The following is a 26,199-nucleotide window of genomic DNA, read 5'->3' on the forward strand; positions in this document are numbered from 1 at the left end:
GAAAAACAGTTTTCCAGAGTCAAACCCCTCCCTCTGCCCTCAACCTTGAATTTCCAAGTGGAACTCGTCCTAGTGACAAATTATGCCCCTCTGAGTCCCCTTCAAATGTCCAGAAGAGCAGAGTGGCTTCCTTGTACAGGACACGCAGCCTTGTAGTCAGAGACCGGCACAGCGACACAGTTCTAGGACCTCGGAATGACAACCCAGTGCCAGGTCCAAACCTACTCAAGAGTGACCATGCCTCACAGGAGAGTGAGGGTGCAGATTTAGACCTCTCCCATGGGCTGTCAGTTCAGGGGACCATTGTGGACGCCTGGCCAACAACTAGCAGAGATAAAAGGGAGCTGGAGGAGGAAGGGTCCTGTGACTGGGCACTCAATGCAGAAGCCAGGGAAATGTCACCCACTCAGAGTAAAGAACATCTGAAAGGTATAGAATCCCTGAAAGTCAATGAAAAACAGTCACCTTCCAGAGCCATTTCCAAGGAGCCAGAAGATTCTGTTACTGCTGTCTTCCTGCAGGACTGTAGCCCTGGCATGATCTTTCAAGACTGTGGCCCAGAGGTCCTGCTGGAGGCAGATCTCCTAGCCTCTCAGGCCTCACAGTCAGGCTTCAGGACTAGGTCCACTACCAGCAAAACATCCTCCAGGGACATGTACCCTTACTTTTCAAGAGGAGGGAATGTGCCCAAGAATATTAAATCTGAAGAACCATGGACTAGCCATATCTATGATCTAACTAAATACAAAGAGGGCTTTAGGGGCCCCAGGCAAGATAGACACCTTTCACAGACGAGACCTGCCCAAGCCTGCTGGTCAGATACTCGTGAAAACAATTCCTCCCCTCTTCCAGAAAAAACATTTGGGGACAGGATAAAAAGTTTTATGACACACATTATGTCAAGTAAAAGTAAAGTGCAGGAGAACTCCCTGCAAAAACACAAGGCCTCATCAGTCACTTCCCTAAGTCAAGGCTCAGTCATGAGCAGGGTGTTTCTGCCCCCACAGGTAGCTGAGGCTCAAGACTTCAAGATCTCGGTCAGGCCTATTCTACAGGAGAAAGTGGGGGTTGGCCATTCCAGGACAGCCTCAAAGAAAAGTTTGCACAAAGAACCACCCCAGGCTCCTATGGGCAGGCATGTCTGCCTCCACAGGACTGCCACTGCAGAAAGACACGAAACACAAGGAAACACTCCCAAGGTACACAGCCAACCTTCCACAGACAAATGGATGGACTACACCTGCCAGGCCCAGCTGCTCAGAGAGTCTGTGATCAGAACTCAAGCCTGTCAGCACAGGTTACAGCCACCATGTTTCCCAGGCACCCCGGTCTACTCTCCGTGGCACTACCTGTGCAGAAGTGAGCTGTCTAGAAAAGCAAAAGCTTTTCTACACCTATCTGGATAGGAAATTTCCCCATGAAAAACTAGTCTTTTCAAAAAAAAAAAAAAAAAAAAAAGAAAAACGAAAACAAAAACATGGTGTCCGAGTGCTAATTGACTGCTTCCCAAGGTAGGCATTAGTTCCTCTTGTGCATCATTACTCTGGAGGTTGTGTCTGCAGGGCTTCACCACAGGGAACATCTCCATCTTCTTCTGGAGAAGACAGCTCTCCACAGGGTCGGTTCAGTGACATTTGAATGACTTCATGCATTAATTGAGTCAACGGAGGGAGGTAGAAAATAAAATGTTCGGGGCCCAGGCAGGGGGTCATGCAGCAGGAGGATGACCTGAAAGGTTCCGTGCATGTAGGTTCAGCCCCTGTGCTTCCAGTACAGACTATGGACTCTCAGGGACCCGTCCGCTGGCGCTCCACCGCAAGCTGGAGGAGCCCTTTATCTTTCCAGTGTCTGGATGCCAACCCAGAAAGCAGTCCCAGAAGATTGTCTAACAGCACATCTGATCATCCGCATGTTCTGGCTTCCTGAATTCTAGACACTGAGATGGGGGAAAAGCCAGAGCTAGATATTCTCTGTGTCACTCACAGCCCGGAGGACTCGGGACACACACACACACACACACACACACACACACACACACACACACACACACACACTGTGCCAGCATTAGTCCCAAGGAAAGGACACCTGAGAAGGGTGCTGGGGATGCACTGTGACCTCACAGCTCGCCATGCTAGGCCCCATCCTTTATCTTTCCAGGAGACCAGCAGAAGAGGCCTTCTCACACGACTTGCCCACACAGCAGAAGGGACTTTGCCAAAGCACAGGTGCTCTCTGGAACTCTGCGCAGGCAAAGAAGTGTCTCTGTTAGGACCCCCTCAGCTACTTGCCCAGGTTTCCTTACCTCAGTCTTTGTAAACACATGGGGGTAACTGAATAGGAGGATAGCCAATCTCCAGTGAGCCCTGCTCTGGTCCCTGAAGAGAGCAACCAGGGGACAGCTCCCATGGAAGCGTTTATTCCCTGATAGAAAACCCTGTTCCCTGTGGTGCCACCAACTTACAGGACTCAGCCGCGGGCCCAGTGCCAACACATGTTCCTGAGGTCCTTGTGTGAGACCCAGCAGCTCTTATGGGTGGATAAGGGACCAACAGTCCACTTCTGAGCCAGCAGTGTTTCACTGGCAGCAGCCTCAGCGTGTCCCAGAGGCCACAGTGAAGCCAGGGCCCTGAGGAAGGCACTATATGGTACCTCAGGAGCTCAGGAGTCACATTTGGGTACAGGAAATTCTCAGAGTGGGTCCCAGGGTTCTTGAGTGGAGGAGGAACTTATCCAAGCAGGCCCAGTTGCAATGCTGGCATATGTGCCTCTGATACTTCCTCCCTGAGCCAACCTAGAATCTGCCATCACAGGTAGAGGCTGATGATGCTGGATCAGATGATGGAGCGATCCACTGAGGAAACAGTGTCATATCCAGCTGCCCGAGAGCCAATGAAACGCTGGGACGTGATTATAAGGGTTTGCCCAGTTCCTCTAATAAACCAGTGTACTTTTGGCACTTGCCCAAGTCCCAGAATCTGTGCTCTTGACTATGAGCCTTTGTATGCCTGCCTGCAAGGTTCTTGATTGGGGTTACAAGCAATACCTGAGGGTACAGGTGCTAGAGACAGTGATGTTAAGAGACCACGCAACCAGCAGAACACATTCTGCCCAGCTTATCCCCGTCAACCATAATGGACCATAATGTGGGCCTGGAGAACCTCACAGAGACCTCCACAGTAATGTTCACTGATAACACTCCCAAAGAGATCACTACACGGGCTCTGACACAATCTACACTGGGAAATACCCCAGAATTCCTGACAGTTCTCGACAACCACATGGGTCATGATAGAACTGGAACGTCTACCGAGACACCTCCATGGAGAACACCACAGAGATTGCTACAGAATCCTTGGCAGGAAGAGGCCCAAAATTTCCCCCAACACAGAACTCATAGAGAATCACACAATCCTCTTCAGAGCCAACACTGTATCAGTGGCAGCAGCCTCAGGGTGTCCCAGAGGCCAGAGGGAAGCCAGGACCTTGAGGAAGGCACTGTGTGGTACCTCAGGAGCTCAGAAGTCACATTTGGGTACAGGAAATTCTCAGACTGGGTCCCAGGGTTCTTGAGGGGAATGACAGACATTCCAAGACGACTTTCATGACCCTGAGAGATTGACATCCTAGAGTTCCGGAGATCTTCCCCCATACACACACACACACACACACACACACACACACACACACACACACACACACACACACACAAGCACACACTCCCTCACAGATATCACCAGACATGCGGAAAATAGTATGAGACAGTAGTGACTTAAGATCTGTACAAGTCCTCTTAGAAATCCACTGACACTCATCACGTTCCTCCTGGGGAGACCTGTCGATTTAATCCACATATGGATCCTCAGAAGTCTACCCAGGCCCCCACAGTCATGCATGCAAAACCCCACAGACAGAGCACTGTGGAGCCCTCACAGAGAGACACCACCTACAGACTTTCAGAGACTCAGACAAACCCACCTCAAAGTTCCGCACTGAAGACCTGAAGAGGGGCTGCTGGCGGCAGATATCCTAGCCTCTCAAGCCTCACAGTCTAGCGTCAAGTCTACGTCCACTAACAGCAAAATACCCTCCAAGGACATGTACCCTTACTATTCAAGAGGAGGCAATGTGCCCAAGAATATTAAATATGAAGAATAATGGACTAGTCATATCCTTGATCTACCTGACAACAAAGAAGGCTAGAGGGGCCCCAGGCAAGACAGACACCTTTTACGGAGGAGACCTGCCCAAGCTTACAAGTCAGATACTCAAGAAAGAAATTCCTCCACTCTTGCAGAGAAGACATTTGGGGACAGGATAAAAGGATTGATGACAAACTATGTCAGGTAAAAGTAAAGTGCAGGAGAACTCCCTGCAAAAACTCAAGGCCTCATCAGTCAAGGCTCAGTCATGAGCAGGGTTTTTCTGCCTCACACGTAGCTGAGGCTCAGGACTTAACGATCTCGGTCAGGCCTATTCTACAGGAGAAAGTCGGGGTTGGCCATGCCAGGACAGCCTCAAAGAAAAGTTTGCACAAAGACCCACCCCAGGCTCCTATGGGTAGGCATGTCTGCCTCTACAGGACTGCCACTGCAGAAAGACACAAAACACAAGGAAACACTCCCAAGGTACACAGCCAACCTTCCACAGACAAATGGGCAGACTAAAACAGCCAGGGCCATCTCTCCAGAGAGGCTGTGACCAAAGCCAATGTCTGTCACCACAGGGTATACCCACCAGATGTACCAGGCACCCCTGTCCGCTCTCTCTGGCAATGTCTCTGCAATAGTGAACTATCTAGGAAAGCAAAAGCTTTTCTACACCTATCCTGACAGGAAATTTACCACATGAAAAATTACACTTTTTTTTTTCCTAACAATTCATGGTTTCTGAAAACTCTGTTTTCCAAGGTAGGCATTACTTCTTCGTACACATTTTCTCTCAGGTTATAACTACAGTGTTAGACAACAGGAAACATGTGCATCTGCTTCTGGAAGACACACACCTCCACAGGGAGGGGACAGTGCCATTTGAAGTCCCCTCATCTCCAGTCCCATCACTGTTGTGTTAATAATCCTGTAATTATGGAAATAACAGGAAGTCTTAAGGATTTAGAGGGGCTGAGAAACCAACCATACAAGGCTCGACCTAAGGGCTACTTCACCACGCCTTTTCATTTGCTCTAATCTGACCTTTGTGTAGGCTGTGTGGATGGGGCTAGAGAGGCACCAGGAGCCCAGTGCCTTTGCAAGTCACAAATTAGGCACCAGGAGGATGGTGGTTTGCCAGGAGCCATCAAGGAGAAGTTAACAGCTAGCAGGTTATCTTCCTGAGATGGTTCTGTCATGGACTATGAAGTTAATGATGGACTTGCTTCTCTAGGCAAGGCCAAGAAGATTATATTTTAGGAAAGATTCCTGCTATTAATATGCTTTTCCTGCTATGGTTAAATAGATATAACATCCACTCCGTATTAGCCACGCTTTTGAGCAGATGTCTGCAGAAATACAGAGATGTACTGCCTTGTAGTGATGCTGTGTAGACAGACACGCTGTATAGACAGACATGCTGATAGATGATGTCTTAATTCTTGATGATTAAGAATTCCTAAAATTCTAATATTAGTAATTATTAAGCGCTTTTGCAATAAGACTGCTATTTAGTCTTCTCGGACAATTGAATCTGCAATGTGAGCTCCACCAGTCAGTGTTCAGGTATCCTGAGGCAATTGCTGCTGAGGTAAGGAGCACGCACCTACAGCTCAGAGCCCGTTCCAAGAGGCTGTGAAACAATGAGCCAAAGGTCACAAAAGGGAACAAACAATTTACTATAGGTGCAAGGACGGAAGGTTTTAAAATGCTGACTGGGTTGATGTACATGAAACATCACTAAAGACTTAGTTACAGAATGATGGATTTTAACTTTCAATGAACCTGCTGAGCTTGTGACAGATAACATTGGGCTAGGTAATTACTCCTAATGGATATGCATGTAAACATCCCGCTCTGAACTTACTCAATATATGGATTGAATTTATATGTAAACTTGTGAACTTCTTATGATGTTATCACGTATTGAGAAACACATATAAGTGCTGAGGGCAAAAAGAAGGGATCCCTTTTTCTTACAGAACTCAAGAAGAACTGAGAAGGAAAGGCATAGCAGTGGGAGTGAGAGCATTATGACTGGAGCATCAGAGCAGGCAGAAGGAGCAAGATGAGGAGAAGAAAAGAGCAGAGGGACCTTTTCAGAGATCAGGAGAAAAATTTCTTAGAGAACTTTTTGGAGAGTCTTTAGAATTTTTGAAAGGAGAATTTTTGTAGAAACATGGTGGAGAACTAAGGAACTTAGGAATAAAAGCTAAAATAACTTTTGAACATGTCCATTGTTCTTCCTGTGACTTCAACTAGCATGCTGGCAGCTAGAGCTGAGCAGTTTCTGTAAAGACAGAACAAAGGCTGCATTACTCAATCACCCTGCTTTGCTCTGAGGTGCTAAACGCTAGAGACTACAGTTTCTGGCCTCAGAAGAACTCAAAAGGCAGGTCAGCTACCTCAGCAAAGTGCCTTAGACTTAGAAAGGTAAACATTTTACTATCCAACCGCAACCCTAAATATCTCGCCCCTGCTGAGGCTCTTCTTCCTTGGCTTACAAGAGAGAAAAAGAAAGAAAGAACAGCCACGAAGGCCCCATGCAGTGGTTGCTTGAAAGCCTTGAGTTCAAAGCAGAAGAATCGAATGACCTTTGGAGAAGATGCACTGTGACCTCACATCTCGCCATGCTAGGCCCCCAGCCTTTGTCTTTCCAGGAGACCAGCAGAACAGGCCTTCTCACAGGACTTGTTCACACAGCAGAAGGGACTTGGCCAAAGCACAGGTGCTCTCTGCATCTTCCGGTGAATCTCCCACCTGGCTCTATGTGTTGCTTGTAAGGTTTACAGAATAAAGCATAGAAGACCAGGAGGGCAACCTTGACAGGATTTACCTTCAGAGATGCTGAGGTACTGAGACCTGCGGTTCCAGCTCCCTGACTGATCCTGCCCCAAACTGATGCTGTTTCCAGAGAATTGCGTCTACAACGGTTTCAGGAAGGAATGCGAATCCCAGATATCCTTAGTTCATCCAGCCTTTTAGACTGGTCCAGTCAGGACTTTAATTAAACCCTAAACTTTCTCAACACACAGAGATTGGACAACAAATCCAGCTACAGTTAGCTTTCCTAAGATTAACCAATTTTTAATGTTCTTGGACCCTAAAAAGGAATTTTTTGCAATTATCAGAAGACCATCATCTCAGGCCCTTAAGCTGGGGGTAAATGGTTCTGGTCATTTTATGAGTTATAGATATGCTGTCATTTTAGAGGATGATTGAAAGTGGAGAAAATGAAACAGGGAGCCTGGCCTCAGGCAATTCTCTCTTCCCTTTCCTCTCCTACATACTTCCTTCTTTCCTAAAGGGAAGGGGGTGGAGAAGAAAAAATAAGGACACGAAATATTGTAAGAAATTAGATAATTGGGGTAGATTATTAAACCTACACTTAAACCGAAAAATTTTATACTTATAATCTTACATTGGTAGAGACCTTTAAACTTTGTTGAAAAATTGTATTTTTGTTACATTGGTATTTTGTGTATTAATACAGGTGTAAAGTTTACATTAAATCCTTTTTTCGTGTTTATTAACTTGGGTATTTCTTATTTACATTTTGATTGTTATTCCCTTTCCCGGTTTCTGGGCCAACATCCCCCTTACCCCTTCAACTCCCCATTTGTATGGATGTTCCCCTCCCCATCCTCTCCCCCATTACCGCCCTCCCCCCAACAATCACATTCACTGGGGGTTCAGTCTTAGCAGGACCAAGGGCTTCCCCTTCCACTGGTGCTCTTACTGGGCTATTCATTGCTACCTATGAGGTTGGAGTCCAGGGTCAGTCCATGTATAGTCTTTGGGTAGTGGCTAAGTCCCTGGAAGCTCTGCTTGGTTGGCATTGTTGTACATATGGGGTCTCAAGCCCCTTCAAGCTCTTTCACTCCTTTCTAACATTCCTTCAACGGGGATCCCATTCTCAGTTCAGTGGTTTAATGATGGCATTTGCCTATGTATTTGCTGTATTCTGGCTGTGTCTCTCAGGAGAAATCTACATCTGGTTCCTGTCGGCCTGCACTTCTTTGCTTCATCCATCTGATCGAGTTTGCTGGCTGTATACGTATGGGCCACATGTGGGGCAGGCTCTGAATGGGTGTTCCTTCTGCCTCTTTTCTAAACTTTGTCTCCCTATGCTCTCCCAAGGGTATTCTTGTTCCCCTTTTAAAGGTGTGAAGCATTTGCATTTTGGTCATCCTTCTTGAGTTTCATGTATTCTGTGCATCTAGGGCAATTTGAGCATTTGGGCTAATATCCAATTATCAATGAGTGCATACCATGTGTGTTTTTCTGTGATTGGTTACCTCCCTCAGGATGATATTTTCCAGTTCCACCCAATTGCCTATGAATTTCATAAAGTCATTGTTTTTATAGCTGAGTAATATTCCATAGTGTATATGTACCACGTTTTCTGTATCCATTCCTCTGTTGACGGGCATCTGTGTTCTTTACTGCTTCTGGCTATTATAAATAAGGCTGCTATGAACATAGTGGAGCATGAGTCTTTGTTTTATGTTGGGGCATCTTTCGGGTATATGCCCAGGAGAGGTATAGCTGGGTCCTCAGCTAGTTCAATGTCCAATTTTCTGAGGAACCTCCAGACTGATTTCCGGAATGGTTGTACCGGTCTGCAATCCCACCAACAATGGAGTAGTGTTCCTCTTTCTCCACATCCTCGCCAGCATCTGCTGTCACCTGAGTTTTTCATCTTAGCCATTCTCACTGGTGTGAGGTGAAATCTCAGGGTTGTTTTCATTTGCATTTCCCTTATGACTAGAGATGTTGAACATTTCTTTAGGTGTTTCTCAGCCATTTGGCATTTCTCAGCTGTGAATTCTTTGTTTAGTTCTGAACCCCATTTTTAATAGGGTTATTTGACTCCCTGTGGTCTAACTTCTTGAGTTCTTTGTATATTTTGGATATAAGCCCTCTATCTGTTGTAGGATTGGTAAAGATCTTTTCCCAATCCTTTGGTTGCTATTTTGCCCTAACCACAGTGTTCTTTGCCTTACAGAAGCTTTGCAGTTTTATGAGATCCCATTTTTCGATTCTTGATCTTAGAGCATAAGCCATTGGTGTTTTGTTCAGAAAATTTTCTCCAGTGCCCGTGTGTTCGACATTCTGCCCCGCCTTTTCTTCTATTAGTTTGAGTGTATTTGGTTTGATGTGGAGGTCCTCGATCCACTTGGACTTAAGCTTTGTACAGGGTGAAAAGCATGGATTGAACTGCATTCTTCTACATGCTGACCTCCAGTTGAATGAGCACTATTTGCTGAAAATGCTATCTTTTTTCCATTAGATGGTTTTGGCTCCTTTGTCAAAAATCAAGGGACCATCAGTGTGTGGGTTCATATCTGGGTCTTCAATTCTGTTCCACTGGTCTATCTGTCTGTCTCTGTACCAGTACCATGCAGTTTTTTTTATCACTATTGCTCTGTAATACTGCTTGAGTTCAGGGATAGTAAATCTCCCTGAAGTTCTTTTATTGTTGAGGATAGTTTTACCTATCCTGGGTTTTTAGTTATTCCAGATGAATTTGCAAATTGTTCTGTCTAATTCTATGAAGAATTGGAATGGTATTTTGATGGGGATTGCATTGAATCTGTAGATCGCTTTTGGTAAAATGGCCATTTTTACTACATTAATCCTGCCAATCCATGAGCATGGGAGATCTTTCCATCTTCTGAGATCTTCCTCAATTTCATTCTTCAGAGGCTTAAAGTTCTTATCATACAGATCTTTCATTGCTCGGTAAGGTCACACCGAGGTATTTTATATTATTTGGGACTATAATGAAGGGTGTCATTTCCCTGATTTCTTTCTCAGCTTGTTTCTCTTTTGTGTCGAGGAAGGCTACTGATTTATTTGAGTTAATTTTTATATCTAGCCACTTTGCTGAAGGTGATTATCACATTTAGTAGTCCTCCTGTGGAACTTTTGGGATCACTTAAATATACTATCATATCATCTGCAAAGAGTGATATTTGACTTCTTTTTCAATCTGTATCCCTTTGATCTCCTTTTGTTGTCTGATTGTTCTGGATAGAACTTCATGAATAAGTAGGGAGAGAGTAGGCAGCCTTGTCTAGTCCCTGATTTTCGTGGGATTGCTTCAAGTTTCTCTCCATTTAGTTTAATGTTAGGTACTGGTTTGCTGTATATGGCTTTTACTATGTTTAGTTATGGGCCTTGAATTCCTATTCTTTCCAGGACTTTTATCATGAAGGGGGGTTGAATTTTGTCAAATGCTTTCTCAGCATCTAATGAAATGATCATGTGGTTTTTATCTTTCAGTTTGTTTATATAGTGGATTACGTTGATGGTTTTCCATATATTAAACCATCCCTGCATGCCTGGGATGAAGCCTACTTGATCATTACAGATGATTGTTTTGATGTGCTCTTGGATTCAGTTTGCCAGAATTTTACTGAGTATTTTTGCATCGATATTCATAAGGGAAATTGGTCTGAAGTTCTCTTTCTTTGTTGGGTCTTTGTGTGGTTTAGGTATAAGTGTAATTGTGGCTGCATAGAAGGAATTTGGTAGTGCTCCATCTGTTTCAATTCTGTGGAATAGTTTGGATAGTATTGGTATGAGGTCTTCGATGACGGTCTGATAGAATTCTGCACTGAACCCATCTGGACCTGGGCTCTTTTTGCTTGGGAGACCTTTAATGACTGCTTTCATTTCTTTAGAAGTTATCGGGTTGTTTAAATGGTTTGTCTGTTCCTGATTTAACTTCGGTTCCTGGTATCTGTCTAGGAAATTCATTTCCTGCACATTTTCAAGTTTTGTTGAATATAGCCTTTTGTAGTCAGGTCTGATGATTTTTTGAATTTCGTCTGATTCCCTAGTTATCCCTCACTTTTCATTTCTCAATTTGTTAATTTGGACACACTCTCTGTGTCCTCTCCTTAGTCTGACTAAGGGTTTATCTATCTTGTTGATTTTCTCAAAGAACCAATTTTTGGTTCTCTTGATTCTTTGTATAGTCCTTTTTGTTTCTACTTGGCTGATTTCGGCTCTGAGTTTGATTATTTCCTGCCTTCTACTCCTCCTGGTTGTATTTGCTTCTTTTTGTTCTAGAGCTTTTAGGTGTGCTGTCAAGCTGCTGATATGTGCTCTCTCCTGTTTCTTCCTACAGGCACTCAGAGCTATGAGTTTTCCTCTTAGCTCAGCTTTCATTGTGTCCCATAAGTTTGGGTATGTTGTACCTTCATTTCCATTAAATTCTAAGAAGTCTTTAATTTCTTTCTTTATGTCTTCCTTGATCAGGTTGTCGTAGAGTAGAGCATTGTTCAATTTCCACGTATATGTGGGCGTTCTTCCCTTATTTAGCGCGTGGTGGTCTGATAGGACACGTGGAATTATTTCTATCTCTCTGTATCTATTCAGGCCTGTTTTATGACCAATTATATGGTCAATTTTGGAGAAAGCACCATGAGGTGGTGAGAAGAAGGTATATCCTTTTGTTTTAGGATAGAATGTTCTATAAATATCTGTTACGTCCATTTGGTTCATGACTTCTCTTAGTCTGTCTATGCTCTGTTTAATTTCTGTTTCCATGATCTGTCCATTGATGAGAGTGGGGTGTTGAAACCTCCTACTATTATTGTGCGAGGTGCAATGTGTTCTTTGAGCTTCAGTAAGGTTTCTTTTCTGTAGGTAGTTGCCCTTGTACTTGGAGCATAGATATTTAGGATTGAGAATTCATCTTGGTGGATTTTTCCTTTGATGAATATGAAGTGTCCTTCCTTATCTTTTTTGATGACTTTTGGTTGAAAATGAATTTTATTCGATATTGGAATGGCTGCTCCAGCTTGCTTCTTCAGACCATTTGCTTGGAAAGTTGTTTTACAGCCTTTCACTCTGAGATAGTGTCTGTCTTTGTCTCTGAGGTGTGTTTCCTGTAGGCAGCAGAATGCAGGGTTCTTATTGTGTATCCAGTTTGCTAATCTATGTCTTTTTATTGGGGATTTGAGTCCATTGATGTTGAGAAATATTAAGGAATAGTGATTGTTGCTTCCTATTATATTCGTATTTGGATGTGAGATTATGTTTGTGTGCTTTTCTTCTCTTTGTTTTGTTGCCAAGACGATTAGTTTCTTGCTTTTTCTAGGGTGTAGCTTGCCTCCTTATGTTGGGCTTTACCATATACTGTCTTTTGTAGGGCTGGATTTGTAGAAAGATATTGCATAAATTTGGTTTTGTCATGGAATATCTTGGTTTCTCCATCTATGTTAATTGAGAGTTTTGCTGGATACAGTAACCTGGGCTGGCATATGTGTTCTCTTAGGGACTGTATGACATCTGTCCAGGATCTTCTGCCTTTCATAGTCTCTGGTGAGAAGTTTGGTGTGATTCTGATAGGTCTGCCTTCATATGTTACTTGACCTTTTTCCCTTACTGCTTTAAATATTCTTTCTTTGTTTTGTGCATTTGGTGTTTTGAATGTAGTGTGACAGGAGGAGTTTCTTTTCTGGTTCAATCTATTTAGAATTCTGTAGGCTCCTTGTATGTTTATGGGCATCTCTTTTTTAGGTTAGGGAAGCTTTCTTCTATGATTTTGTTGAAGATATTTACTGGTCCTTTGAGGTGGGAGTCTTCACTCTCTTCTATACCTATAACCCTTAGGTTTGATCTTTTCATTGAGTCTTGGATTTCCTCTATGTTTTGGACCAGTTGCTTTTTCCGTTTTACATTATCTTTGACACTTGTGTCGATGATTTCTATGGAATCTTCTCCTTCTGAGATTCTCTCTTCTATCTCTTGTATTCTGTTGGTGCTGCTTGTATCTACGGCTCCTTGTCTCTTCCTTTGGTTTTCTATATCCAGGGTTGTCTCCCTTTGTGCTTTCTTTATTGCTTCTATTTCCATTTTTAATTCCTTCACTTGTTTGATTGTGTTTTCCTGGAATTCTTTCAGGGATTTTTGTGATTCCTCTCTATAGGCTTCTACTTGTTTTTTTATGTTTTCCTGCGTTTGTCCAAGGGTGTTCTTTATGCCTTTCTTGAAGTCCTCCATCATCATGATCAAATGTGATTTAAAATCAAGATCTTGCTTTTCTGGTGTGTTTGGATATTCTGTGTTTGATTTGGTGGGAGAATTGGGCTCTGATGATGCCATGTAGTCTTTTGGTTTCTGTTGCTCAGGTTCCTGCGCTTGCCCCTTGCCATCAGGTTGTCTCTGGTGTTACCTTGTTCTGCTATTTCTGACAGTGGTAGACCATCCTATAAGCCTGTGTGTCAGTAGTGCTGTGGAACAGTCTTCCTGTTTTCTTTCAGCCAGTTATGGGAACAGAGTGTTCTGCTTTCAGGCCTTTAGTCTTTCCTGTCTCTTGGTCTTCAGCTGTTCCTGTAGGAGTGTGTCCAGAGTCCACCAGGCAGGTCGCTTAGAGCAGAAAAATTGGTCTTACCTCTGGTCCTTTGGCCTAAGTTGCTCCTGGGGGGCTGCTTTTGAGCTCCCCATGAGGGCGGCAACCAGGAGGGCTTGTGCCGCCTTTTCCCGGAACCCTATTCACCGGGGTCCCAGATGGCGTTAAGTGTTTTCCTCTCGAGTCAGAAATGGGGGCAGAGTGAGGTCTCTTCTGGCTGCCCAGGTGTATCTGCCTCTCTGAAGGTTTAGCTCTCACTCCCACGGGATTTGGGTGCAGGGAGCTTTTGACCAGGTCCCTTCAGGTCCGGGCGGTGTCTGGACCGCAGTGGACCTGCTGCTTGAGTTCCCCCACATTAAATCTTTTTATATTGATATAAAATTTAAGATTAATTTGTTACAAAATAATAAATGTATGTTTAACTCTTAGATGGGCAAATGTCTATAGAACTCATTTAAATATGCAAGGTGTAGTCCCAGCTTTTTTAACAGCTGTTATTCCAAACTGTTTAGGATGATTAAATAGTGCAAGTGAATGTCCAGACGCTTAAGCTCATAGTCGTGTTAGATATTAGTCTAGGTTATCACAGGAATATGCAGCCTGCATTGAACAGAGAATAGGGAGCTGGAGACAGGCGATATTTGCTTGGTCACATATCCTCTGAGTAGATGACCTTCAGAAACCTCAGAGACTCATGGAACATGGCATTGAAACACAATTTATGAATTTAAGATCATTTTGACACTGAGAAATGTCAACTCTCAACAGTACCCCATTGCACTTCAAAGCAGAGGATGAGCATCAATAGCCTCCATATAGAGTCGCTTCAACTGTGGCAGGCCAGCCACTGGGCAAAGAAAAGGCCCATGCTCCACCTACAGACAAATCTGTCTACAGAGGAGAAGAGGGCTCAGGGAAGTCAACTGCCAACCTCTGCCAATACAGGGTGAGTAAGTCCTTCATAATTCCTGCTTCACAAGATGTCTATCAAATATTATGGGCCAGAAGACTGAAGATAGATGCTCCAACGTTACAGAGACTACTGGGGACTATCCAGGCTGTCAGCTGTCTCTTCCATTTCTATAATTTTTGGAAGCTGCGTCCCAATGCCCCCTGCATGCTCAGGTAATATTTATTCCTTCTCAAGTCTCTGATAGGGTTGAAGACTGAACAATAATACTCCTAATATAAACTTAAGTTATTTAGGATTTGAGAAGATGTTCTAGGTATAAGAAGATAGTTTATAGGATGGTAATACAAATTAGGATAGTAATTGAATTAAATATAAAACTTTAAACATGCCAAAATAGGAAGATATTAGAATATTTTTGAAGTTGCCAAATACTATGGACTAAACATTATGAATGTAAATCTTATGTAACAGTTTCCATAATTGTCTCTTCATTGTTGTAAGTGTCTTCAATTTATATTTGATGGAAAAAGAGCCTCTTCTTGGACTAAAAAAGAGAATTGTAAAGAGAATTTCTTGTATATTGTTTGGATGCATCACCCTGTCAATTAAAAGCCTATGGCCTAGAGCTTAGGCAGAAAAGGGGAGAAGGGACATCTGGAGGCCGAAAGAATTCTGCGATAGTGCAGGTGTAGGAAGAGGCACCCAGGAAAATGTGAGGAGACAGATAAATGTTACCTGAGCACAGATAACCAGCCATGTGGCTGAATGTAGGTTAATATAATTGAGTTATCTAAGTTATGATCTGCTCATAGAAGAGCCTAAGTATATGGTCAAAGGTAAGATAACAAGTGTGTCTGTAAAGGACACAAACAGTCCTACTATCAACTATTTACCTAAAACTATAACAAATGTAATTCTGCATATAAATTATAGACATATAGTTTTCATGACTTTTTTTCACCTGGGCTGATGGTGGTCCCTCCAAGAGCAAAAGACCAACCAAAAAATATCTCACCTTCTTACACATAAAAGCTCTCTTTTAAGTACTGGTGGGAATTATCTAAGAGAGATCCAATACGTACAGCTTATTTCTGATGTCCGCGACCACTCTCCGCCATCCCCTAGAGGTAGAGAGTAAGTTTCTGTTGCTGAAAAAAACATGGCTCAGAGAGCCCTGAGCTGGAACTGACCTGAATGCCCTCTACATGTGATGGCTAGTTTTGTCACCTTGACAGTCTAGACAAATGGTTCTCAACCTGTGGCCTGTGACTCTTCCGGTTTTTGAATGATTCTTTCGATGAGGTTGACTAACACCATCAGAAAATACAGATATTTATATTATGATTCATAACAGTAGCAAAATTATAGTTATAAAGTAGTACCAAAATTAATTTTTTGGTTGGGGGTGGGTCACCACAACACGAAGAACTGTATTAACGGGTCACAGTATTATGAAGGTTGAGAACCACTGGCCTAGAGTCACACACAAGGTAGTGTCTGTTGAAGAGCTACCTAGGTCAATTGGCCTGTGGGACCACTGTCTGAATTCCTAATCAAGTGAGAAGATGTAGACTGTTGTGGGTGGCACCATTCCCTGCACACGTTGTCCTGATCTCCAAAGGACAGGGGAGAGCTAGGTCGAGCAAGCTGGTAGCATGGGTGCAGCCATTTCTCTCTGTTCTTGACTAGGAATGTGGTGTAATTAGCTGTTTGGAAATCTGGCCTTTACTTCCTTACAATGATGGTCTTTAATCAAGAAGTGTAATACAAAATAAACTCCATGGTTCCTAAATTGATTCTGCTAGGTATTTTATCACAGCTACAGAAATGACACTAGAAATGCCCCAAACAAGAACAATCACATGGTTATGCCAGTGGACCCAGAGATGTCAATGTGACCGTGACCTTGCTGGGATGTTTTGTTTGTTTGATTTTTGAGGAATGTGGAAGACTGTGGGGTAGGAAAGTGACTGCATGCTGTAAAGATGGCTTAACGGGCAGTCCTATACAGGCTTGGAAGGACTGAGAACAGTGTGGACTGTGAAGGCGCAGCTCCACAGGAAGACAACATTAGCAACCCGTGTACAGGAAGTCTAATCCAGCAACATGACTGCTCTCTCTGGCAAGGGATCGCATCCAAAGGCCTTCTAGGTCTATGGGATCCAGATGGATTGACACACTTTTAATGCTTCTGGATGGAATATAGGCACACACTTAGTGCACACATTTAATCCCAAACAATGAAGGTAAAGTGAGTTTGTAGAAGGAAGCAGTCATGTTGGAAAGCAGCATCTAATTTGAGAAAAGACAAAGTGACGATGTCACATGGAATGTTGAGACCTAAGTGAAATGTTAAAACCTAGGTAACACTTACCTGGCTAGCCGTTCATGATAAAAACAAAAAACTTTCTCATGTGTTTCTGTTATTACTAGGAAATTTTCTAATGGCAAGATCGATTACATATTCTGTTCTGTTCAGTGCCCTTGGAAACAACCATGATACAAGTCAGTAGAACTATTTTGTATAGTTACACACGATAAGCTTGGACATGAACCAACCACCCACCAGCACTTCCTGCACCTGTGTATAAGCTTTCATGGTATAAGCTGCCCCTGGGATGGACATCAACATAAGAGAAACACCTGCACCAACATAAGAGACAATTTGATATGAGACTTCCATTTTGAGTAGTGGTCAAGTAAAGTTTAAGTTCCCAAGACCTCCCTGCGAACTCACATTATACTTGGCAGGAAGACACATGTATGTGGGTAATTGAATCTTGGTTGGCAAGTTAAGACACGAATGCTAGACAAGTCCCATCCTGGTAGACAACTTAGGACATGAATACTAGACAAGGCAAGTCCCCAGCCACTGTTGAATTTCCCAGGCAACGAGAACAGGATAAATGTACAAAAGAGAAATGTTCCTAAGGAAATCCCCTATCCCTAAATCCTGATTGGTGGGATAACTTGACACATGTGTTTGTAGATTTGAGGCGTATAAAAGGGATCATGGTCCAGCTTCTGAATTAGACAATGACCCTGATGGACTAGTCCTGGGGCTTATGCTTAATAAACTATCCCTGTCTGACTGAGATTGGTGTCCGTGTAGTTCCGTGACAATTACTAGACCCCAACAGAAAAGAGTTTGAGTCTGAACCGTTGAGTTGAATCAGCCAGCCAGAGTTCAGAGAGATCGTAAAAAAGTAAGCTTATCCAGCAGTAAGCCTCTGAAAGATCAGTTATATCTGGTGAACAAAAGTTAATTTTACAAACCAGGCTAGAGACAATTCGTGTCATAGTATCGGGAGAAAGGTTGCTTTCTATCCTCAGCTGAGGCTAAATTGAAGGGTTTTGGACTAGAGTTTTCATAGAGTTTAATAATGACTTTGTTGTGTGGTTCTCAGTGATAATCATTAGCAGGTATTCAGTGAAAAAAGAGCAAGTGGGGCAAAAAGAAATATAAAATGTATACTTTGAGGAAGAAAAGAGCACAGGAAGTTTGATGTTGTAGCCTTGGTGCCTAAAAGGATAAAGAGAAATGGATGAAAGGGAGTTGTGCCCTCAGGATGAGACCTTTTACCCAAACTAATTCTGCAACTTATGAAAAGAGCTAAAGAATTCTCTGTTCCCGGGGCTCAAAAAGACTGACCACCAGCCAGAGAGCATGCAGAAGCTGGACCTAGGATCCCTACACATTTGTAACAGATGTGGGGTGTGGTCTTCATGTGGGTCCACTAACAATTGACACAGGGGCTGTCACAGATTCTATTGCCTACAGTTGGATCCCTTTCCCCTAGGTGGACCATCTAATTGGACCTCAGTGGGCGAGCATGTGTCTAGTCCTTCTGGAACTAGATGTCCTGAGGTGGGATGGTACCCAGGGAGGGCCTCCTCTTCTCTGAGGAGCATGAAAGGGATTAATGGAGAAAGAGGGATTTGTGAGGGCATGACTGGGAAGATAAGAGAAAGGGGGGCTGTGATCAGAATGCACAGTGAACAAACAAAATATTGAGGGGGAAAGACCGAATTACCTGATTTCAAAGAGCATCAGGAAACCAAAGTTTATACAAGTGAGATTCAAGGACAGTCTTGGTTCTATCCAAAGCAGGCAGAAGAACATGGCCTCATTGGCCGTGTAATTCTTGCTTTAAAACCATGAAGGATACATGAGTAACGGGGCTGTGGAATCACCCTCTGAGGTTAAAGAAAGGTGTAGGGACAACCCCACATGGAGGCACCAAGAAGCCATTGCAGGAAGCTATGAGGCTTATGCCTGGTTTGTGTTGAGGATCCTGAGAGTTGAAGGCCAGAGTTAAGGAATACTTGCCCCTGGAGGGCTGTACGCAGGGTATGGAATCAACACAAGGGGGATAATTGCATTGCAGTAAAAAAGCTGGAAGGCGTGGGAGAGCTGAAGAGCCTTGTGCCGTCACACATGGACATGCAGTTTAGCATCTGCTAGATTGGCTTCGGTCCCACCTTGATCTCGTATTTCCTCACTGTGCCCTCTTTCTTTGCTTTCAGAATGGAAACACGTACTCTGCACCACTGTATGTCGAAACACGTAACTGTGGTTTTATAAGGGTTGCAGTGAAGAGATTGTCATGAGTCTCAGAAGAGACTTTGAACTTTGAACAATAGTCAGACTGTGAAAGTCTATGGAGACTTTTAAGTTTGACTAAGTATACAGTGGGTTAGCCTAATGCTGCCTGTATTCTAACCCTAATTTAAGCCCCCTATACTTGCTGTCACAAGAGATGGCATCTGCAGGAAAGACCTAAGATGCTGAGTGACCCTGCACCCACACTACTTCTGATGGGGATATAAAGGTGCTAACAGTTTAGGTTTCATAGGCCTGGGCTCCAAGAACGAACATAAGGGAAGAGGAGTGGAGAACTCAGAGGGAGGAGCCGCCATGAGTGAGGTGAGCTATGTGAATGTGGCCCTGAGGGCTGGTCAATTGGAGTTAAGAGCAGCCCAGATGAAATATAGTAAATAGTAATAATATCGATAGGAAAGTAGATTCAAACAGCATGGAGGGCAGACCTCATCTACCCAGCTCTTATGTTAATGCTTATTATAAATATAAACATTGTGTATTTCTCCCGAAAATTCACATACCAAAGGAGGGGTAGAAACAAAGGCCAGGATGTAAATAATTTCCACAACATGAGGGCATTTTATGATAGAGCTGTAAGCCTATGGAGGGACAAAGGGGAATGTGGGGGTTTGAATGAACTCCCAAAGGCTCATCTGTCTGAATGTTTACTTCCCAGTTGGTGGAACAGTTTGGGAAGGATTAGGAGGTGTGTCACTGGGGGTGTTTTTGTGGTTTCAAAAGCCCACAGAATGTGGACAAGCCCTTCCCTTGGAATGAGGGGGTGGGGACAGAAGGTGAGCAGGCCTCTCTCGGTGGATAGAGAGAAACAGAAAGTGGGCAAGACTGTCTTTGACAGGGTATGCAGGTGGAAACAGAGCTATGAAAAGCTGTGGAGGACAGAAGACCTGTGGAGGCTGATAGATGGAGGACAAGGAAGAGAGATGGAGAATAGGGAGATTGGTGGTCCCCACTTCCCATTACCCCTCCCCCAATCTCAGGGGCCCTTTGTGACAGGGACCCAGGAGCTCTGTGATGTAGGCCTGGGAGCAGCTGCTACCACCCAGAGAGAACCATCAGAGATCAGTTGCCTGAGGGCAACAGTGTGATTCAGTCAGAGAACCTTCTCTCCCTGATGCAGCCTGAAGGAATGACAAATTAAAACATTCGCTCAGGCATCCAGTAACAAGGCCACGCACTACCTTCACGGAGTGCCAGGCACTTGTAGGGCACGACGGTGCCATGGAACTACCTTCACTTCCGTTTCCTCCAACCGAATGGATCAGCCTCAGCTTCACGACGTGGGCAATGGACATGATCCTGGCCTTCGCCTGTGGACTGGGCCTCTTCCACCTGTGGATACATTTCTTCCCACTCACCTCACCCTAACCTGCAGAGGGCGCCTCCACCACCACCAAAAGGGTAAGACTGCCTTCCATCCACACCAACACAGCCTTCTCTATTAGGGAAACACTTTCCAAATCCAATAGGGAGGTGGCTGACAGGGCATCTCAGCAGACGGGAACCACATCCGCATGAGAACTCACGGGTAGGACGGGGAGAGAGGGCTGCGTGATATCTGCTCTCAGACCTCCTAGAGCAGAAAGAAGCACTATGTCTCAGTGGTCACGGAACTGTGGACCTGGGATGGATAGGCTCCACTAAGAAACGTTCTGAACACTGGTTCCTCTGTCCCCCTCCTCACATTAATGCTCACACAACATTGTCTTGGTCAGCTGAGCTCATGTGAAGAGGGTGATGCACTCCTGGACATAGGATCAGGACTTGAGTCACATCTGGCCTCAGGAAATGACAAGGCAGTTCGGAGCTGAGCTTCAGCTTACTGAGGTGAAAGAACACTGACCAATGACATCCGTAGTGGGTCTCACGGAGACCGTCCACACTTGGGATTTTCAAGGGAAAAGAATACAGACTTACCCCTCATCACAGGGGTGTGAATGGGGCTGCAGGTGGTGTCTGTTATCTCTGTCTATTAGGTGGTGAAGAGGGACCACAACAAGGCCAGGAAGAAAATCAGGACCTTGAAAGGTAGGCTCCTTCCTTCCCCTGGACAGGTGACTTCATCTACCCTGTCCCCAAGGGATGACACCAAATGAGTTGCAGACCATGCGGCTGTGGCTGCATGGAAGGAATCAGAAGTGAAGACATTGCCGAGGTGCTGTGCTCAGAATAAAGCCAGGGACAACCATGGTTGGCTGCAGTCAGGAGGGTGGTGTGGGTAGGACCAGAAACATGCTGCATGCGTCTGCAGGCAAATGGGTTATTTCACTTCTCTAAGACACTTTCCTCTTCCACTACACTGGACCTCCCTCCTCTCCACAGGGACATTATGAAGTCCATGGAGCTCGGCGGAAATGGAAGCCTCCGGTCTATGGTCAGGTCCTATCCCACATGTGCCCAGCACTTAGTGCTTTGGGGCCTGTGGCCTTCTTCAGCAAAGCTTGAGCTCCTGTTTAGTTGATCATTTCCACAGAAGGGACATTGCATTCAGGCTCCGGTAGGCTCTCAGTTCTCTCCTTTACCCACAATCACCCCATCTGTATTTCTAGCTTACAGAGGCTACAGCAGGAAGAGAGGGAAGGATGACAGGGGCCTGCTTTCGCTTCCTGACTCCTCAATCCCACGCCTGTGAGGAGATCACTCGGGACAAAGGGCAAGGGCTGACCATGGGACCAGGGGCCCTCTGGGAAGGTGGGGTGCGTGCACAGCGCTACTGTTTAATTCAAGTGTGGAGCTGTGGCTGCAGGTGGCCTTTCCTGCTCAGCCTGTCCACCTCCTGCTGCCGAATGCTCCAAGCTGCAACCTTATGTCCTGTCTCCTGCAGCCTGCTTACTGACACCATCAGCTTTTGCCAGCTCTTAAGAAGAGATGCCTCGGCTCAAGGATCCAGACCAGAAGCTGCCGAAGACCACCAGCCACCTAGGCATTCCACAGAGCAGTCTATGGCCAACTTGCCTCTAGTGGCCTCCTTCCCTCTGGTCAAGGAACACTTGCTGCACAAAGATTCAACTTTGTCACCTACCCTGCTAAATTCCCTTACTTGTAAGGAATCACAAACACTTACATGTGATTCTACCCCACCAGTGACGACAATGCCAAAAATGCATCCTTTACCACGACCATGTGGACCAACCTCCCCATCCTGTCCTCAAGATCCAGTGTTCTGCTCTCCGTCCGAGACAGACCAAAGCATGACTCCTCCTCCTTCTCCTCCTCTTCCTTTTCCTCTGATCTCTCTTCCTCCTCCTCCTCCTCCTCTATCCCTTCCTCCCTCTCTTCCTCCTCCTCTTTCCCTTCCTCCCTCTCTTCCTCCTCCTCCTCTTTCCCTTCCTCCCTCTCTTCCTCTTCCTCCTCCTCTTCCTCCTCCTCCCATTCCTCTTTTTCCTCCTCTTTCTCTTCCTCCTCCACCTCTTCCTCTTCCTTCTCCTTCTCCAACTCCTCCTCCTCCTCCTCCTCCTCCTCCTCCTCGATGTGAGTGGAAAACACAACTAGTGACCTCACGAAGCACATCTCCTCCAGCTTTGCCTTGTCCCATGGCAAGCCCCCCAGGCCTTGAGCACTCAAACATGTCTCCTTCAAGCTCTTCCTGGTACAAGGCGGCTGCCAGGACCTGGTGTCATTCTAAGTGGTCACAGGATGAGACCCTGCAAGAGGATCTCCATTTCAGCTTCCAAGAGGCCTCATTGTGGACAGACCCTGGATACAGGCAGATAGAGGCTGGAGAACCCCCGTTCATCAAGCCTGATGTGCAGAAGATACTGGAGCTGCAGATTAGCAAGAGGGTAGAACTGAAGCTCTGGAAAGAGCAAGGAAGGGAGAGCTTTGACCACGCCTTGAGCTGTGTGGGTGATATGCTGCAGTCCTGGAGCAGCGAGCAGGCCATCACCTGCAAGTCAGAGCAGCTCTCAGGTCTCCATCAGCTCTTTTCCCCCAGGGTCTTATGGAACAAGTCTCAGAAGGACTGCAGGCAGCTTTACTGGGGCCTCCCCTTTCTTCACAGTGAGTCCCTTATGGCTACTGTCAGCATGGTGGGCTCACCACTCGACTCCCCTGCCATCTTTTTCAATGAACTCTCTCCTTACAACTTAAGACAAGCTGAGAGGAATGCAGCTCCACTGCTCTTCTCTCCAAAGCCCTTGCTTCAACACTTGGTCCCTTCCAATCCTTTGACTACAAATGTGCCATGCCCCCGTTCTCCACCAGGGTCTGGAGTCAAAACCCTGGCCCCTGACCCAACCTCCCTCCCAAGCCTACAACCCAATCCACCTCCAACTAGGGATTCCAGGGCTTCCTGCCCCATAGATTCAAAATCCCAACTTATTTTCCCAATTGCTGTTCAACACCTAGATCAGCACCTTTTGAAGAAGAACCAAGAAAGTAGGAGCGATTTACCTAGTGTAGTGAAAATGTCACAGGAAGTCTCTCATCAACTCATTTCCACCAGTTTAGCTTCCCAGGGACAAGACTCTGTTCTCCACCTCCTGAAGGAATTCACTGACCCCCAGCTCAAAGAGCACCTAGAGCAACACTTAAAAACCAGGTTCTGGAAACATGAGGACCAAAAGATCCAGCTATCTACTTATCTCATGAAGTCTGAGGACAAACTCCCAGGGATGGGTCATGCAGAAGATAATCGAGGGACTTCATGTTCCTCAGCACTGGCAGGAAAAAGCAGCCCGCATGCACAGAGGGTCTCAGCAAAAGGTCCAGAGATACTCCAGACAGGGAAGGACCCATGCTGCGATCTGACAAACAGTCCAGGAAGACCTCTGAGAGATACTGATGGGATCACAGAGGGATCACTGGGCACAGTTCTAGACTCGATCGCTGTGACAGAGGTGGAGAACTCTGTGAGACAGCCAAGAAGCAACTCAGCAGGTCACCAGCCAGGAGGACCAGGAGAGCAGCAGCTACAAGACACACTGAGGAACCACTTCAGTGAGCACAGCCATGACAATGACAGTATGGTGCCTGTGGGCACTTGCCCTGGAATTCCGGAGGACCACATGGTGGTCCGTCGTGAAAACTCAGAGACCCATTTGGACAACTCAGAAATTGAAAAACCAGAAACAAATATCAAAACGGAGAAGCAGAAGTCGTTGAATGATGGGTCCAACTTCAAAGATACTTCTCCTGGGCTTCCCTTGCTAGATCCTGACGTCCAGCAGGTGCTGGAAACTCATCTTTCAAGACACCTGGTGAGGCACAGATGGATCTTGCCCCTCAGAGGCCTCAGGGCCCTACAACTCTTCAAGGTGAACAAGGCTGTAGCTTTGTCACTTCCTCAACCCCCAAGTCCCTCTCAGACATCTTTGAAATCTAGGGATGACTCTGTTACAAAAATTGCTGCTGTCCTGGGAGACCCTTTTCAGAAAGGTTCAGAAGGAGATCTGAAAAGAAAAACAGTTTTCCAGAGTCAAACCCCTCCCTCTGCCCTCAACCTTGAATTTCCAAGTTGTTGACAAATTATGCCCCTCTGAGTCCCCTACAAATGTCCAGAAGAGCAGAGTGGCTTCCTTGTACAGGACACGCAGCCTTGTAGTCAGAGACCGGCACAGCGACACAGTTCTAGGACCTTGGAATGACAACCCAGTGCCAGGTCCAAACCTACTCAAGAGTGACCATGCCTCACAGGAGAGTGAGGGTGCAGATTTAGACCTCTCCCATGGGCTGTCAGTTCAGGGGACCATTGTAGACGCCTGCCCAACAACTAGCAGAGATAAAAGGGAGCTGGAGGAGGAGGGGTCCTGTGACTGGGCTCTCAATGCAGAAGCCAGGGAAGTGTCACCCACTCAGAGTAAAGAACATCTGAAAGGTATAGAATCCCTGAAAGTCAATGAAAAACAGTCCCCTTCCAGAGCCATTTCCAAGGAGCCAGAAGATTCTGTTACTGCTGTCTTCCTGCAGGACTGTACCACTGGCATGATCTTTCAAGACTGTGGCCCAGAGGTCCTGCTGGACGCAGATCTCCTAGCCTCTCAGGCCTCACAGTCAGGCTTCAGGACTAGGTCCACTACCAGCAAAACATCCTCCAGGGACATGTACCAAGAGGAGGGAATGTGCCCAAGAATATTAAATCTGAAGAACCATGGACTAGCCATATCTATGATCTAACTAAATACAAAGAGGGCTTTAGGGGCCCCAGGCAAGATAGACACCTTTCACAGACAAGACCTGCCCAAGCCTGCTGGTCAGATACTCGTGAAAACAATTCCTCCCCTCTACCAGAAAAAACATTTGGGGACAGGATAAAAAGTTTTATGACACACATTATGTCAAGTAAAAGTAAAGTGCAGGAGAACTTCCTGCACAAACACAAGGCGAGGCCTTAAGTCAAGGCTCAGTCATGAGCAGGGTGTTTCTGCCCCCACAGGTAGCTGAGGCTCAGGACTTCACGATCTCGGTCAGGCCTATTCTCCAGGAGAAAGTGGGGGTTGGCCATGCTAGGACAGCCTCAAAGAAAAGTTTGCACAAAGACCCACCCCAGGCTCCTATGGGCAGGCATGTCTGCCTCCACAGGACTGCCACTGCAGAAAGACACGAAACACAAGGAAACACTCCCAAGGTACACAGCCAACCTTCCACAGACAAATGGATGGGACTACACCTGCCAGGCCCAGCTGCTCAGAGAGTCTGTGATCAGAACTCAACCCAGCACAGGTTACAGCCACCATGTTTCCCAGGCACCCCGGTCTACTCTCCCTGGCACTGCCTGTGCAGAAGTGAGCTGTCTAGAAAAGCAAAAGCTTTTCTACACCTATCTGGATAGGAAATTTCCCCATGAAAAACTAGTTTTTTCAAAAACAAAAACAAAAAAATAAAACCATGGTGTCCGAGTGCTAATTGTGCTAATTGACTGCTTCCCAAGGTAGGCATTAGTTCCTCTTGTGCATCATTACTCTGGAGGTTGTGTCTGCAGGGCTTGACCACAGGGAACATCTCCATCTTCTTCTGGAGAAGACAGCTCTCCACAGGGTCGGTTCAGTGACATTTGAATGACTTCATGCATTAATTGAGCCTATGGAGGGAGGTAGAACATAAAATGTTCTGGGCCCAGGCAGGGGGTCATGCAGCAGGAGGATGACCTGAAAGGTTCCGTGCATGTAGGTTCAGCCCCTGTGCTTCCAGTACAGACTATGGACTCTCAGGGACC

The 26,199-nt window shown here is 45.5% G+C and overlaps 1 protein-coding gene across 1 annotated transcript; it reads left to right on the forward strand.

The window, feature by feature from the left end:
• The first annotated feature begins 15,679 nt into the window (after positions 1–15,679).
• Positions 15,680–25,882, forward strand: LOC120097738 (spermatogenesis-associated protein 31A3-like). The gene has a single exon (XM_063276997.1). It carries the CDS (start codon positions 21,629–21,631, stop codon positions 24,506–24,508), a length of 2,880 nt encoding a protein of 959 aa, XP_063133067.1. The 5' UTR covers positions 15,680–21,628; the 3' UTR covers positions 24,509–25,882.
• The last annotated feature ends 317 nt before the right edge of the window (positions 25,883–26,199 follow it).

The sequence above is a fragment of the Rattus norvegicus genome, chromosome 17, assembly GCF_036323735.1.
Source record: "Rattus norvegicus strain BN/NHsdMcwi chromosome 17, GRCr8, whole genome shotgun sequence".
Classification (NCBI taxonomy): Eukaryota; Metazoa; Chordata; class Mammalia; order Rodentia; family Muridae; genus Rattus; species Rattus norvegicus.

Coding starts and splice junctions, on each gene's coding strand:
- LOC120097738 (XM_063276997.1), top strand. CDS start 21,629: ATGACAGGGGCCTGCTTTCGCTTCCTGACTCCTCAATCCCACGCCTGT.